This window comes from Porites lutea, chromosome 4, assembly GCF_958299795.1.
Source record: "Porites lutea chromosome 4, jaPorLute2.1, whole genome shotgun sequence".
In the NCBI taxonomy this organism is placed as follows: domain Eukaryota; kingdom Metazoa; phylum Cnidaria; class Anthozoa; order Scleractinia; family Poritidae; genus Porites; species Porites lutea.
The window spans coordinates 31512006-31527448 of record NC_133204.1 but is presented as its reverse complement, the minus strand read 5'-3'; the positions used below and the strand labels follow the sequence as shown (position 1 = coordinate 31527448).

The window sequence follows — 15443 nt, the reverse complement described above, 5'->3', positions numbered from 1 at the left end:
TACTTAAGTATCCTTTTTCTAATAAGAGGTGTTAAGCGACATACTTGAACCAGGAGAAATATCGTAATTGAACCAGGAGAAATATGGGTGTTTCATAAACAACATAATATAAAGAGGGTTATACCATAATTTGTGGAGTATATAACCAATGAAATGATGCAGAAATAACTACCAAGAATTTCCTCGCCCACAAGTCTCCATTTCGGATCAATCTGTTCAAAACAGCTAGTTGAAGTTTTCAACATCATTTTAAAACACTTAACTGATGATTTCTTGAATTTGTTGATGTAAGTATATTTTGCTGTCAATTATAAGCATTTACATAAATGGTAACGGAGGCATGTCACACGCTCTCGTTGAGGTACTGCAAATTATGCCATTTACAAATCTGGTTTGCAGGATGGGTGGATGGATGGAAAAATCATGGATAAAAGAACTTAACGACCTTTGTGATTCAGGTGTTCATATCATATGTTAAGGAGCATGCGCAGTTTTTGTCTGTTTGAGGTCAAAGTATCAATAATTATAGCCGGGTCAGCGGAACAGGCTATCATTTCTTCAGCACTGGGTTATTTGTTATGCGTAAAATTTAAAGAATGAAATATTACGCACGCTAGTTTTGGTAAATTTTAAAACTGTCCTTACTTTCCGAGATTTCCTATTTAAACGTTCACTCACGCAATAAAAAACAATAAAAAAAACACTTTCTCTAACAGTCCAGTTTCTGCATCTCGCATTAGTTGTGATATTCAGGTTCTTCTTAGTTCCACATTATTGACTGACGTTACATCCGGACTTGGACACTAAAATCTCAAAAGGCCGACGACAGTAATTAATTTCAGTGAAAATCGGGTCTGTGCAAATAAATAGCTGTACAGCTCATCGTTGTCAAATATCGATTACAGCCGACCCACTTAAACAAACCGCGAGACTGCAAAGGCGCCAGATGGAATGCCAAGATAGATGATATAGAATGCCTGTTTAATGCGATTATATCTCCCACCGGAAGAATTATCTAATTACTGTCAGAACGTCAGGAAAATTAATTAGGTGAGCATACCTCCGAGTGCTAAAACGCAATCTTTCTTAACAACTGTTAAATTTCAAGAGATTAGCAAGGTCGTGGTCAAGGAGGCTTTGAAGGCGTATCGCGCACAGGGACTATTAAAACAAAATCGTGAGGGTAGGTTTTCTTGCTAATCCGACCAAGGATTTATCTTCTTACCAAGCAATTCGTGGGCGTTGAAATGCAACTTCGAGTACCTTGCAGTTAAGATCTGTGTCTGGGCAACTGTGATATTTAGAAACTATATAGACAGTATTGGATAACCTGAGAAATGAGTCTTGTTTTGTTGCTACTGATCCTTTTGAGCAGCTCATGTACACTGCCAAAATGATTATTTCATGTGTTGCAGTCACCTCAACAGGAGAGATTAATAATTTCTAGTCGGGCTGCTGTAATTAGGATCTAGTTATTCGAGTGATGTGTGACTAAACGTGCAAGTTCACTTAAGGAGAAAGGGTTCAGTGTCGGTTAGTTCCTTCGGAAATGGCAAGTGCAATGCATACTAAATGTAGGAGTATGATTTAAGGTTCTAACTGAGCATTCATATTTTTGATTATAGGCGCGGAAAGCCATGTCCCAAAAAGACGAAAACTGAAAATTAACCTTCCAATAAGATTTGTAGAGTAGTTATTCACGTCATATAAAAACTGCGTTATTTGAGGTGACTGTTTTTCTGGAGACTGGTTTTCCTGTTACAGTCTCAACCTACAGTGAATATGGTAAACACTTAAGTGCTGAAGTCAAACTTCGACAGTAACCTCAGTGGGTTAGTAATTTGTCATACAATTGATAGTTTAACAATAAGAGCCACTGGGACATAATTGATTACGAAATGTAATTGCCAATCATTCTGGGGGTAAATCACACGTTTGAAACAAAAGAAACTCTCATGAAATTGGACAATTACTTAAATTCATGTTTTTGCGGGTAGAAGGAAGCAGTGCATCTGTTCATAATGCAAGAGTCTAGCTGTTGTTAAAGTCTTTAATTTTGTGCTTGCCGAAACCTTTTTTTTGTTTTTTTAAATAAGTATCAGGCATTGAGCTGATTGTGTTTTTGGAGGTTCCCACCCCATCGATGCAAGTCAGGGATCTAAAAATATCACCTCGAGTTTCCCATCTTTTTGTAACACTTCTTGGTAATATCACTAACCCTTAGAGGCATGGTTTCGTTGTTTTAACTTTACATTCCAGTGAAAGAGGAAGATCGTGATAGAACACTGAGACTTTCACCATCCTTGAGTAGTGAATGCTGTTTTATTTTAACTTCTTCCAGTCTCATTTCTCTGCCCTTTCCCTTTTCTTGGAAGTAATTTATAATTCACTTAGGCAACACATAAAAAAACTCATCGCAAGCGCTTTCAAAAATTGCAACTGAATTCTTTGCCTCCTTTGGACGGAGCAACTCAATTTGTCCGTGTGAACGCGTTGCTTCTTACTCATTAGCCTGAACTCTTTTCCCTTCACTTTCGAACGCCTACCACGCAGCCCACTTACTCATGGAAACTCAACACTATCTGTTTATACACACGTACGCCTTTCAATTTTTTCGGTGGAGGTCATTTTTTGGAGAACAGACAATATGCCGACGGCAGAGATTGATGTGACCGATGTTGAGATAACTTTATCCTTCAGATCAGATCTTTTGCAGACAACCCGAAGCATTTTGGCCGCCGGCTTATGAATGTTTTGAGAATCGCACCGCGGGTGTGTCCGATTATACATTCACGCGAGAGGTATAGCTTATTCCAGTAACTTGTAAAGTGATAGATAAATTGATTTTTTGTGTTATTGCCTAGAATGTGTGAAACTGAGGTAAAAGGCACTGCCGAATCACAGATAAAGAAGAGATCCTTACCTTCATATCGTCACAGTACTGGAAAATTAATTAGCAAGGATTTAAAGGATAACACGGATCGGAAATTTTCTCTTCAAGTGGTTACCGAGTTCGATACTAAGATCTCATCATCCAAAAGGCCAAACCTGTACTTATGACCCCCATGAAACCCTTTTGCACAAAAAAGTTTACTCCAAGGATTTTTAGAGCAGAATTTACGTGACTCCAAAATGTCGTGTGGGACAAATTTCAAGCTGTTTCGTTCTTGCATTCATATTAATGGCGGGTACGCCAGCAGTTCAAAATGATCGCAAGTGGCCTATGCCACTTCGTTACAGATTTTTATACTCTTCCACAGTTTTTCCCTCACAGTTATAAGAGGTGGGCTGTATTGGCCGTTTTCGAACTAAAGAAACTTTCACTTGGAACGGCGTTCCACCCGTGTTAAATAACTAAGCAACGTATTTGTCGAATATTTACGATGTTTAAGTTGGGTTAATACAGTTGTACACCAGACTGGTTGTACACGTAGTAATTATATGTATCGCTGTTCATTTGGACTCCAGAGCAAGGCTCTAAAATGGCTGATTGCGCACCACAAATAATGAATAAGACCAACGAGTTAAACAATGACAAATTTGGTTAGCAAATTATCACTGTCAGTAAGAAAGTAACTACTTTTGAGAACGCCAGTCTGTGCAGTACCTAGAACGCGTTGAATGACTCACTGATAAAGAAAACATAAAAAAAAGGAGAGAGCGTAAACAGCTTGAACTAAACCGACACCGCGCCTTCAATGCATGCCATCATTTTTTACGCTTCCTTCCTTTTTAGTAAACAAATGTATTAGCTGAGACATAAACATCCTTAAGTAAAGCAATGGAATGAGGTACGCTTCCATTAAAAAAAGCAAAATTGAACATTAATGAACAATTTTCAGTTACTACTGCATGGAAGCAGAGTTCAGATACTAATGTTCATTAGCTTGACTAGTTCACTAGCTAGTTAGCGTAGGATTAGCTCAAGGGAGTAAACTGATAAAATGGATCCACCCTATGTCGATATGTCAAGAGATGCGATATCGCTAAAAGCTTCTTTACGAGATCTTCTATTGATTTTGCGGATTACGGATCAAGTTGTTATTGGACAGTAAGCAAGGAAGTAATGAGTTGTTCATCGCTACATCCTACTATCAATATTATATTAAATTTTCATGACAAAAGTTCCTGTATTTTGAATTAAAACGCATTTATATTGAACATATAGGCTTATGCCAGAAAGCAATATTTTAGTCTCCCCGTTTACGTGTCGGAACTTGAAGTTCAAAGCAAAATTATGCAAATCCTCTCTACCCTGTCCCTGTTAATCAAAATTAATGACTGTTTTTCTTGACCATTCGCTGTTTTCCTCGCTGAAACAGGCGCCATTTAGGATAGTTTGGTTACAGTCCCGAAGGCGTCCCTGAAACCCTGAACACCACGTTCAAATGATAGCACGCAATATTAACAAGACCCTGCCCCGAGAATCAGAGATGTTAGACTGATTATTATTTTAGCATCTACGATGAACTCCCAACAGAAAGAAGTCTAGGAAGTTATGTTATTTATGGTTAACTCAGTTAATTCTGTGGCATTAGTTTAATTTACTAAATAAATACTGAGATGAGAAATTTTTATTTGTTTGTTTAAGTCTGGTGTTTAATTCTAGCGATGGCCTTTTCGCTCAGTTCTTATTCATGAATATGGGACACTCCTTTATGTCATAATGGTATTGTTCATACATTTGAATAACAGAAAATAAAGTGATGATGTGGAGTTCACAGCTCTCCATTTTCCTTTTGGCTACCAGATTGAATTTAAAAACCATAATGACGGTGAAACTATATATGCTAAATAAAAGCTTATGGCAGCACATGCTAGTTACCTGCGTCGCAAACGCTCTAAACCTTCTGTATATAGGACTATATTTACGAGTGCGTGGGCCGGCAGTAACGCAGGCTACATGCTAGTTGCAGTCCTTCTAATCTATTATGCTCTAGAGGATAGTCCTAACTATTGTCTCAGAAGGCGTAAAAGAGATCTAGTCAATTGTCAGCTCATTTTGCTGTACTAAATAGAATGTCCCCTCTATGCTGTACTAGATGGTTCGCAGTTTTGAGCCCCTGAATGAAATCCTGAAACATAAACACACTGATGCCCTCTTCTGGATCTCTGTCTATTTGAAGTTACTGTATACTATTTTATTATGCATTGCTTTCAATGATTTAAATGGTCTCAATGAAACCTAGTTAAAGCCTTACTGTATACTGGCGCCGGTATATTAAGATCCGGGAGTAGAGATACGAAATCCAGTTGAGTGGAGCAGTGGTTTTCTAGTGTCAATTTGAGTGCTGTTTGAATTCTTATTAACAAACACCAATTTAATAGTAGTCTGCGAATACAGCTGTTTCTCCTTGCTCCGCGCAGCTAGGGACGTTTCGCCAGTTCCTCCTGGCGAAATGTCCCTAGAGGCGAGGAGCAAGGAGAAACGCCGCTGTATTCGCGGTCTAATTTAATAGAACCTTTCTTTTTGTATCCCCGGCAACTTACTAAAAAGAATAGAAAATCGGGCAGACTCGAAAGCATTGAAACTTGAAAGGGAATTAGAGAGTTGATATTCAGTCAATCTGACGCGATAAAACAATGTCCTTTACTAAAGAAAATGCCGGAAAACTTCATTTTCAAACCATAGTAGACGAAGCTTTACTAGCTAGATCAGCGCATTTCCATTCGGCACCGCGCTGTGGTAGAAAACACTTATAGAACCCACGGCGACGGCGAGTATGCACACAGTTTAACCCCTACTCAGCCGCTTCCGTAACCTTGCAGTGCACAGAGTATCGGAGCAAACAATAATCCTTGTTAGCAAAAGAAGAAACGACATGTAATTGTCGACAAAAGCGGGTCAACCTTATAACCTCTACTAAAGAACTGAGCAGGTTTAAGCTTACTAAGAGACATGCCTTGTTGACGCATAACTTTTGAAGCGCCATAAATCATTAAAATTGACGCTTTTGAGCATAGCCTATCCTACGCTTTTTTGGCTCAAAAAGGACGCTATATCGTCTTCCAATAAACGGCTTAATCCGGAATTCCTGACCATTGTGATATGCCCTATTCTTGGATGAGTGATAAGTTTGATTTAGAGCTTTGATCCTTTCCAAAACTATAGAAGGTTTAGTTTATTTTCTTGATTTTGTATTTTTAATGCCATGCACGAGATTGTATAGTACAAACCAATATTAAGTCACTTTTACGGCGGTAGGTAGAACAACGAAAATGTAAGGTAGTTCAGTCAGAGACGTTTTCGCCTCTGACAATACGAACTGTTTGCTCCCACAAATGCTCTCGATTACTACGTGCGCTCTTTCGTGGCCAGTATAAAAATCGTTTGCTTTATACTGCTGTAAAACCTATAAACCCAGTCGGTTAGTTTTTTTTTTAAGGAATTATTTCACTTAAGTAATAGAAACATCCGCATGCAAAAGCGAATTGTTGAGGCCCTTGTTCAAGCAAAAGCATTCACCATTTATGATTGAAGGTTGTGTGGCAAAAAGAACCACCCACGATATAAGAGTAATTCATAAAATTCGCTTGTTCTCACGAGTTAACTTAGCAAAACAATCCATCACTGGTCAGAGAGAGACAAGCTTGATTACCAATCCACAACTCTTTGACGTTAACGAATAGTTTTGCACCTACAATTTCCTGAGTTTATAAATCATTTTTTGAAAGGCATTGTTCGGCTCGAAGCAGGTCCGGCTGTGACCTATACAATCTGTCGAGAGCAGATAACGTGGTAGATGTGGCATATTATATGTTAAGAATCATTTGTTGCCTTTATTTGCTATTTAAACAACTCTGGGTTAACGATTTCTTTAAAATTTCTTGTCATTCCAATAGAACACCCTAAAAACAAGTCCTTGAGAATTTGTAGAACTTTCATCTCACCGAATCCGCGCACTCCAAGGACGAAGACCGAAAGCAACTTCCTCTGCAAGCGGATGCGTTTTATTAAATAAAGAATGAAACGCACAGTCAAACGCTTCTTTTAACGGGTGTTTATTAACGCAAATGGAACCTGCATGAATTTATATATACAACTTTCCTTTACAGTCATTGAGGAACTTGATATTTAGTGTGTCATCGTTAAAATTTGTCCATGAATGACGTTTATAAATATGAACAAGGAATTATGCGAATTAAAGTTTCAATTTTGTTGCATGTACAAGGAAAGAAAACGAAAAATGTACATCAATTCCGACTTTGTGGCCAAGTTGGATTAAATAAATGCAATGTCCGGTTCTTGAATATGACCTTTTTCCCAAAATAGTTTCAGACTTCCTTGGCTAAGTGGACAGCAAGTTGATTTATGGGTCGTTTAGCGTCGAACTTCTTTTGTGTCAAAGAAAAACTCAGTGATTTATGATTGCGTTCCGCACAGTTCAACAGAGCATTTAACCTTGAGACAAATCATGTTTAGCTAAAGGGAGATTTGTTCAACAAATTCAATAAAAACCAAGTAAAAACACAAACACTGTTCAACAACCTTAACAATAAATCCTAAAGGCTCACTTACAACAAGTTGTTTGAGTGGTGAAAGCGAGTACTCCAAAACATTTACTTCGCGACAGTCAAGTTTCCTTGCGTTTCTCGAATCATTCTTTGAGGGTTGAGAGTTTGTGGATCAGCGCGTTCGAAATAGACACTGTAACAACATGGACACGTCAAATGCTGCCGAGTGTTGGGTGAATGTGGAGAAGAATCTGTATGAAGAAGACTTTCAATTGTGGGATGTCAAAACTTGGCGACTGAATCGAAGTAGTTAAATTTCCAAACGCTTGCACAATTTGTTTATTTGCTTGTTGTCCATAATCTTCGCAGCTTGAACGTCGCTTTTCATTTCTTCGAGATCTCGACGAAATTTAGCCCGTCTGTTTTGAAACCATGTGATGACTTGAGCTCCAGAAATTCCCAGTGAATGAGCAATTTCGTCCCTATCCGCCGGCGAGAGGTACTTCTGATACACGAACCGCCTCTCGAGCTCAAATATTTGTTGATTTGTGAAACATGTTCTTGCCTTGCGACGTTTCCTGGCGTTCAATCTTGCCTGGAAAGCCACGAGTCTGTGCTGAAGAGTTTTTGCCGCTGAAAAAAGGCAGCGACATATTGCTAAGCTGACTGATAAATTCACTGAGTTGCAGGTCAGCGAGCACGTATAAATAAATAAAACGCAAGGGCAAAACCTACTAACAAAGCTTAAACTGCCATGCAAATCGAGAGCAAACAATACCGTTTTAACTGCTTTTCGATTGCTTGGAGAATTGGACAGGTCAGTGTTATTTATAATGCGCTAAGGGACCTGAATTCATTGAGACAGTGGAATTTTCTAAGGTTGTTTACAAACGGTCAAAGAGCTAAAGCTTTTAAGACCTAATGCTGCATTACTTCCCACTATGAACTTCCTGGCTTTTGTTGCAGGGAACTGTCGAAATACACAAGGTTGTAGGCTTACCTATTTCGGGATTTTCCAATTGATTTTCACCACGCTCAGGTAGACTGCTACTCGTAAAGTCCTCTAGAGTTGAGAGAGGTGAACTCAAGTCCTCGTGGCCAGTTTCTCGCGAAGAAGAATGTACTCTTTTTCTTGTCGCGGGTCCTTTCTTTGGATGCGGTGCACTTAATATGGCTTCTATGGAGAAAGGCAACAACTTGTTGCCTCTATCATGTTGGTTGTTTGAGTTTCTCCCATTCAAGTTCGCAGAATTCGGAGAACTTGAATTGTTTTTAACTCCTTGCCTCTCCATGAAAAATGTCCCACTCCTAGAAAGCGAGCGAAGAGTTGAAGACAACCCAGCTGGACGACCGTAAGCTCACGTTGCCGAAGGAGAAAATCACTGTGGTGCGGCAATGCCTTTTATTTGTAACTCACCGATCACACAAACCACCTCGGAGTTTTCACCCAACCCTAAGATGCGTCAATTAAATTATACAGCTTGTGCGAAATTGATGACTAATTAATTAAAGTATTTGCTCAGCTCGTCAGCCAATCAAAATCCGCGCGCCAGCCGGGTAATTCAATTAACATGACAGGCCGTCAAGGTTAGAAACCTAAGATTAATTGAATCAAACTGTCATCGCTATCAAAGTAACCTTGTTAGGACAAAGAAAACATTTTAGAAGCTGCCAAATCACATTCGTGAATGAAGTGCTTGGAACAATTATCTCGCAAAACACGAGTTTTTGAGTCAACAGCTTTCAGGCCGTAAGTTTATTCTGTTATTTTCCATTGGAAAACGCAAAATGATATGCACTTATCTGAACGCATATAATGTTACACGAGTAGAAAAGCTATTCTGTGGGGTTATCATGCTGCCAAAGCAAAATTATCTCTAACATCTCCTAATTAATTTCGCCTTTTGTCTGTTCAATGACACGTTTCCCAAAGGAACACGCACCCCGATGCGATGCGCAGCCAGTTTATGTGCCGGACATATCTGGCATTCAATACTCGTCTCAGGAGAGAGGAAAAAAAACCATCCAACTCAAATTGGGTGACAACTGAAAATGGCGCAAAAAATGATAATAATTTTGCGACAATAAGTATGTTCACTCTACAAAAATACATGCTTCCATCTTTGTTCTCCTAAAAGCGTTTATGCCAGCCGCACTTTTCAAAACGCTTCTCGAGATCTGCTTGCTAATTGGCTGCAGTGTAATGCGTGAAAACAAGGCCTTTGAACATGTTGACAGTTACTTTAAAAACGTTATTTTCCTGATTCAGAGCGGTTTTGGTTTCTTTACTTTTCGAAAAAGTACCGTTATATCAGCTGTAATTAGTGGACAGCGTTTTAACAACTGTGTAAATGATAGACAAGATGGCTTTTACGCGGCGGCGATTAATGGAAATTTCAAAACCTTATATTTAGTTCCAATCAATTAAGAAGCTTCCATTTGGGATATAGTTAGTGTGCTTTTGTCTCTAGTCTGACTGGGAGAAGACGGCTGATGAGGCGTTTATGACGGAATATGAATTATGATAAAAAGCCTGTATTAAAGTGCAGATGTACACCTGCGGGAGGTTTGTTTTATAAAAAAAAAAAAGGAGAAGAAGAAGAAGAAGAGGAAGAGGTGAAAGGAAAAAAAAATACGATAAGAAAAGTGTAGGACTTTCACAGCAGTAAATAAATGGTCACCCAGTACGAGGTCTACTTTTATGTTCAGTAAGCCGTGCAGTGAGTCACTTCTTTTGAATTAGAATTTTCTTACAAAATGATTATTTTTTAAAACATTTAAATGCAAACTAGGGTGTAGCTGATTGATTTATCAGTAAAACTTAAAAGCTAAATAAACTGAGAGATCCAACTCAGTGCCTTTACCGTGATGGCAGATCTTAAACGCCAACTTTCAAATGTTTCTAGGCATTTACAGAACAACAAATTCTAAATATTTTATCATAATAAATAGTTAGTAAGTGGATACGAGTCCTTAGAACGTCCGAGATACAGTTTTTATGTTAGGGACTAGTCTCTCCTTTTTTTGCATGTCTGAAAGGGTGGCTTTTTTTTGTGACTTATGAACTGCCTGTGAGAGATACGAAGGCTAATGATTATCAAAACTGAGCTTCATTGTAGCAGTTATGAAGAATGTCAAGAGAATTACACTCAATCTTGCTCATTTTTTATTTTTGTCAAAATAACAAGAATGAAATGTGCTTGAATCACTTAAGTATGACAATTTTACTCTGTTCAGTTTAAATTGATCATCAAAGCAGACATTTAACTGACGCGGATCTTCTGGTGACGTATAGGTCATTGCCCAATAAACATTTTTGGCGGACTAACAGTAATTAGGTTTTTAGCTGATCATGAGAGGTCGTGAAAAGCACATCCAAGGTATGCAACAATAGATCGCGCACAACTCTTCGGATAAAAAGTGATTTTATAAGGAGAAGCCTTTCCAATTTAACAGAGCAACGTAACTATGTCATTTATGCGAAGCCGATGAGAACTATCAATATACCGGAATATACAAGCCAAAACACTGAAATTTTCCTCTGATACCCAATAACACACGACGTGTAATGTATTTTGGCTGGCTGACTGATTAGGCCTTCAAATCCTGGCCGACTCTTTTAGTTTTCTTCTCTCAGCCGTCCACTTAACTCGTCGTCTACTGGATCTTAAATTATCAGATATTCGTTGCTGGGCCCTCGTGATCCTCTCGCTATCATATGAAGGCTGTTCCACCCAGTAACTACACTAACATACGCTAAAAACAGTGCTTATAATTAAAACTTTCAGTCAATTATTTAGTATTTATAAGCGTCAATTTATTGTTTGGTAGTTCTGTTGCTGACTAGGGAAAGAGCACTTTAAAAATCAACTTCGTGATGTGGGGTGGAACGACGGTGTTTTTCTAACAACGCAAGACCTTTTACAATATTTTTACTGGAGATTACCCTTTAGATAGCATGAAATAACACTGAGATACAGCTAATCCCCAAGAGAAGGGTAATTGGCTTGCGGTCAGCAGGCAAACACTTCATATAGGAAGGAAATTTCGAGACTTTCTACAAATTTTTTCAACTCGAGACTGGCTCCAGTCTTCATCAGAGCCTATCTAAAAATATCTTCCGCGTGGCAGGTTTGTTTGAATTGGAAGAGAAAGGGAAAATAGCTTTCCCGCGGGCGTTCATTCCTCTTAAAAGCTTAGATTCACAGAAGATACTCTAGCACCAGGTAAGGGAATTTGGGCGGACAAGCGCGCACGAGGAAGAAGAAAGAAGGAGAAACTCGCGTGCCCTCCGCGCTTCATACGCACACGAAATTCCATTGACCTTTCTCAGTCTCGAACGCCTCCTACCAACGCCAGTTACAGATCCTGCAAGAAAGATTGCGCAAGCAAAAAGCACTTAAGCCTTCGAGCCCTCATATCCAACACAAATTCTTTAAACTGATCTATATCATTCTCCCTCTGTCTATTTATATTTTCTTAGAGAATTGGTTGGGAAAATTGACTCCGTTCAAGATTTAACCTTTTCCCTTAGGTGATCGTTTTCTTAATTTTCACAACCTTATATCTTGATCACGTATTGATTTTTTTAGGAGGAAACTGATGTTGGTCACTCTTGGGGCAGCAGCGAGGGGGAAAGTGAGGTTTATCGGGCGCTAAAACTCTTTAGAACTCTAATTTTTTAATTGTTTTCTTCCGCCGTGCCTCAGTGCGGATCGGCAAAGCGACAGCGCAAGAAAAATTACCCCAGCTGTTTTAAATTGGCACGCCTTTGTAGTTCTAAAGCAGTCATGTGGATCCTACGCTGGTAAAACAAATAAAATTATTGTTATATTGAAAGAGCATTTATTTTTTTTGTACGATTTGTCAGTGTCCTGAAAACGAGAGACGTATTTTTGCACTTATCTTTTGTAAAGTTCCATTTTGTTTAAGTAAATGCTGTGGCTAGAATTTCACCAAAATGTCACTTGTCTATTAAAAAATGAGGTGCTGTAAGGCGTTTTCTCCCTTGGTTCTCTCGCTAGTTATGTCCGTTTTTTTTTTCTCACCTTTACCGAACAGGAAGCACAGTTGTCAATTTTTGCCCCTAATCCGTACTCAAAGTGACAAGCTCAACCAGCAGAGCAAATTTCCCACCGCGCTAAATGGAAGTTTCCGAAGTTTCACCTTATTTTTTACAACACGTTATTAATCATGTCTTGCATATGTCCTCCATTAGTTCCTGTTAACACTTAACCGGTAGACTGAATTACATAAAATAAAATGAATTGAAAATCTAAATTTCCATTTTGCAAAATACTGAAAAACATCACCGATGTCCATGTTAAAAAGCTGGCAACTAGGTTTTTTTGAACGCCGAACGATCAGTATACCGGACCATATAAATTTCATTCAAAGACTCAAAAAAAACGGCATGCAAATGCTAACACTCCATGATAAATCTGCTGAAGCCTTATACGTTTAATGCCCCACCTCTCTGGAACGCTTGAAACTGTATAAAGAGCGCTGGTGAAGAGAAAGAAGCGAAGAAACTTCTATTGTTACTTATTAAAGTTTCTGAGTATCGTTGGATCTCACCATTATTTTACATGAGTTTTATTTCCCAAGCAGCGACGATATCCGGTCTGACGAATTGCAACCGGAATTATCAATTTGTTAGTAATTGCTGACCCTCCGGACAGTAAAAGGTCTCTAAAAATATATTTTTAAAATTGATGAATCATTTAAAATTCTCACTGTATATTGCAGGGGTCGTAGATTCTCCTACAGCCGCAAATACGCCCGTCAGACCAGAAGACAATGTTTAGCATTTTGTTTCACTGCACATAGCGAACGCGGGTGGGTAAACTAATTTTAAAAAAATTCAAATGCTTTTAATCTTAGGGTTTAAAGGGTTAAAAGAAATTTAATGTGAAACAGTGAATCTGATACACTGGTCCTAGAGGTTTTTCTTGAAATTTTCCTACGCGTGAGCATGAGGGAGAGGGAGAGCGAGGGGGGGAAGGCGGCTAAAACGAGTCCTAGCATAGTCGTTGCTCGCTCTCTCTCACGTGGGGAAAAATTTCAAGAAGAACCTTTGAGTCCAGGGTATGAACCCGTCACATGAAAGCTCTGAGTTGCACTTTCACTTGGTGTTATTTAGTTTGTGTGTGTAAGTTCTGAGTCTGGGGTTGAAATCTCACTCATTTCCTTTTCGGTGGACTAACAAGTAATTTCTGTAGTTGTGCAACCACTTGTTCAAAAGTTTGAATAATCGAGTAACTGAAAAAAAAAATTAAAAATGTAAACAAAAAGAAACAAAATCTAAGGATTAAAAGAACCAAAATCATCATCGGCGAGATGAAGTTTTAATGATACTGGTAAATCTTATCAATTCCCTTCTTCATCAATTCCTTGTGTTAAAACTTACGAAAAATGCAGTGGAATAGTGGTTTTTTTCGAACCTCCCGGAGAAAACAGAAACTGGGATTTCGGAAAATTTAGAGTCGAAAGAATCAAAAAAATTCTGAGTTACTGGAAAGGATGAAGAAAATAGAGAAAGTTAAGTCATGATTCGAATCATGTCGAATGGTGATCGGACGGGTTCAACACCACATACTTGTTTTAAAGTGCAAATCATTTCTGCAAAGACTTACGCACTGTATACAAATAGCTGGACGTTGTTAGTTCATATAAACATTCCGCTCCAAAGCCCCGAACGATTCACGTACTTTATGTACACTTTTTATTCATTCCTAAACACATTTAGCTGATTAGCACTGTCAACTTTTTATCAATTGAAAAGTGTTTTTACCTGCCTGGATAATTTACCAAGGTGTTAATGCCTTAATCTTGTGAGGGGGGTAGAAACCAGGGGGGCGTGTCTAGCACTTCATTAGTTTTTCCTTCCGTTGGTCATGTAATCATAAATTTTGAAGTCAATATGAGCGATTGCCTTGAATGAACGATGCAGTATTTGACTCAAAATTGCCTAATTTAAGTTAATAGCAATTGCAATGATCGTAATGCACTACTAGGAATATCAGTTCACTGATATGAAAGATAGTTAGTAATTCTGCAGGCTTTCTGGAACAAAAAGTGTCTGGTATTTGTCATAGACATTTAGAGGTGGCAGGAAAAACTTTCTTGTTGGTACAGGTGGGCCGACAAAAATTAACTCGTGGGAGCTCGCGCCTAGAACAACCCCCTAACTAAGAAATTTCCTCTTGTCTTTTTCGAAATTCGAAAATTTGCTTAAAAAAAAAATAAATGCTCTAGCAACAGGGTATCTGAAGGGTAGCTTAGAACTCGCCGTGTTCTGACACCTACAAATGGTGGTTGATTTTTTGGGGGGTGTATTCAGTACTGTTGAGCAGATTAAGGGACAGAGGGTATTTGGCTTGAAGTCCTTGAATCTGGACTTCCGTGGCTTTGTTTCACTAACCCGAATTGTTGGCCTCCAGGCCCCCCAACGCCAAGGTGTATAAGTCCTTTATCTCTAACAACGGAAAATTGACGTGGCGAGCTATGCGTGGGTCCTTAATTGGTCGTAATTAAAAACTGTTTTGACTGTTTTCCCAAGCGGAGTAAATTCTTTGAAAGTAATGACTGTCGGTGGACAAAAAGCCTGTTTCTGGTATACCAGCAGCCGCAAGCTAAGACTGGAAAGAAGTTCTAAAAACAGCATAAAAAAAGTGTGATAGAAAAGCTGACAAGAAAAATATCTCCTGAGATAAGACTCATAAGTTCTATAATCTTTATATAACTTCAACAGAAAAGTCCGATTTTGTTGTTATACCGTAAATGAAAGGGAAATCTCGCTTTTATTTGGCGTTATATTGCAAAATTACAAGAAAAATAGTATCAGAAAATCATCATCGTCGTCACCATCATCATCATCATTATCATCGTCGTCGTCATCATCATCATCATCATCATCATCATATGAATTGTTTCATCAGTCTTCAGAAATCCATTATTCTCCTCATAAATTTAAATTTCTATCATGC

The 15443-nt window shown here is 38.6% G+C and overlaps 2 protein-coding genes across 2 annotated transcripts in view; both read right to left on the bottom strand.

Moving 5' to 3' along the window:
* LOC140935402 (uncharacterized) overlaps window positions 1-15443 on the bottom strand; it is a 49085-nt gene that overhangs the window by 17876 nt on the left and 15766 nt on the right. The gene's annotated exons all lie outside the window — the stretch shown is intronic.
* LOC140935400 (transcription factor LBX2-like) lies at window positions 6986-9188 on the bottom strand. The gene is made up of 2 exons (XM_073384951.1): window positions 8456-9188; window positions 6986-8088 (listed from the first exon to the last, which is right to left on the bottom strand). The coding sequence occupies exons 1-2, from the start codon at window positions 8745-8747 to the stop codon at window positions 7766-7768; spliced, it is 615 nt and encodes a 204-aa protein (XP_073241052.1). The 5' UTR covers window positions 8748-9188; the 3' UTR covers window positions 6986-7765.

Coding starts and splice junctions, on each gene's coding strand:
- LOC140935400 (XM_073384951.1), bottom strand. CDS start 8,747: ATGGAGAGGCAAGGAGTTAAAAACAATTCAAGTTCTCCGAATTCTGCG. Junction 8,089..8,455: donor ATTGGAAAATCCCGAAATAG/GTAAGCCTACAA, acceptor GCCTTTTTTCAG/CGGCAAAAACTCTTCAGCAC.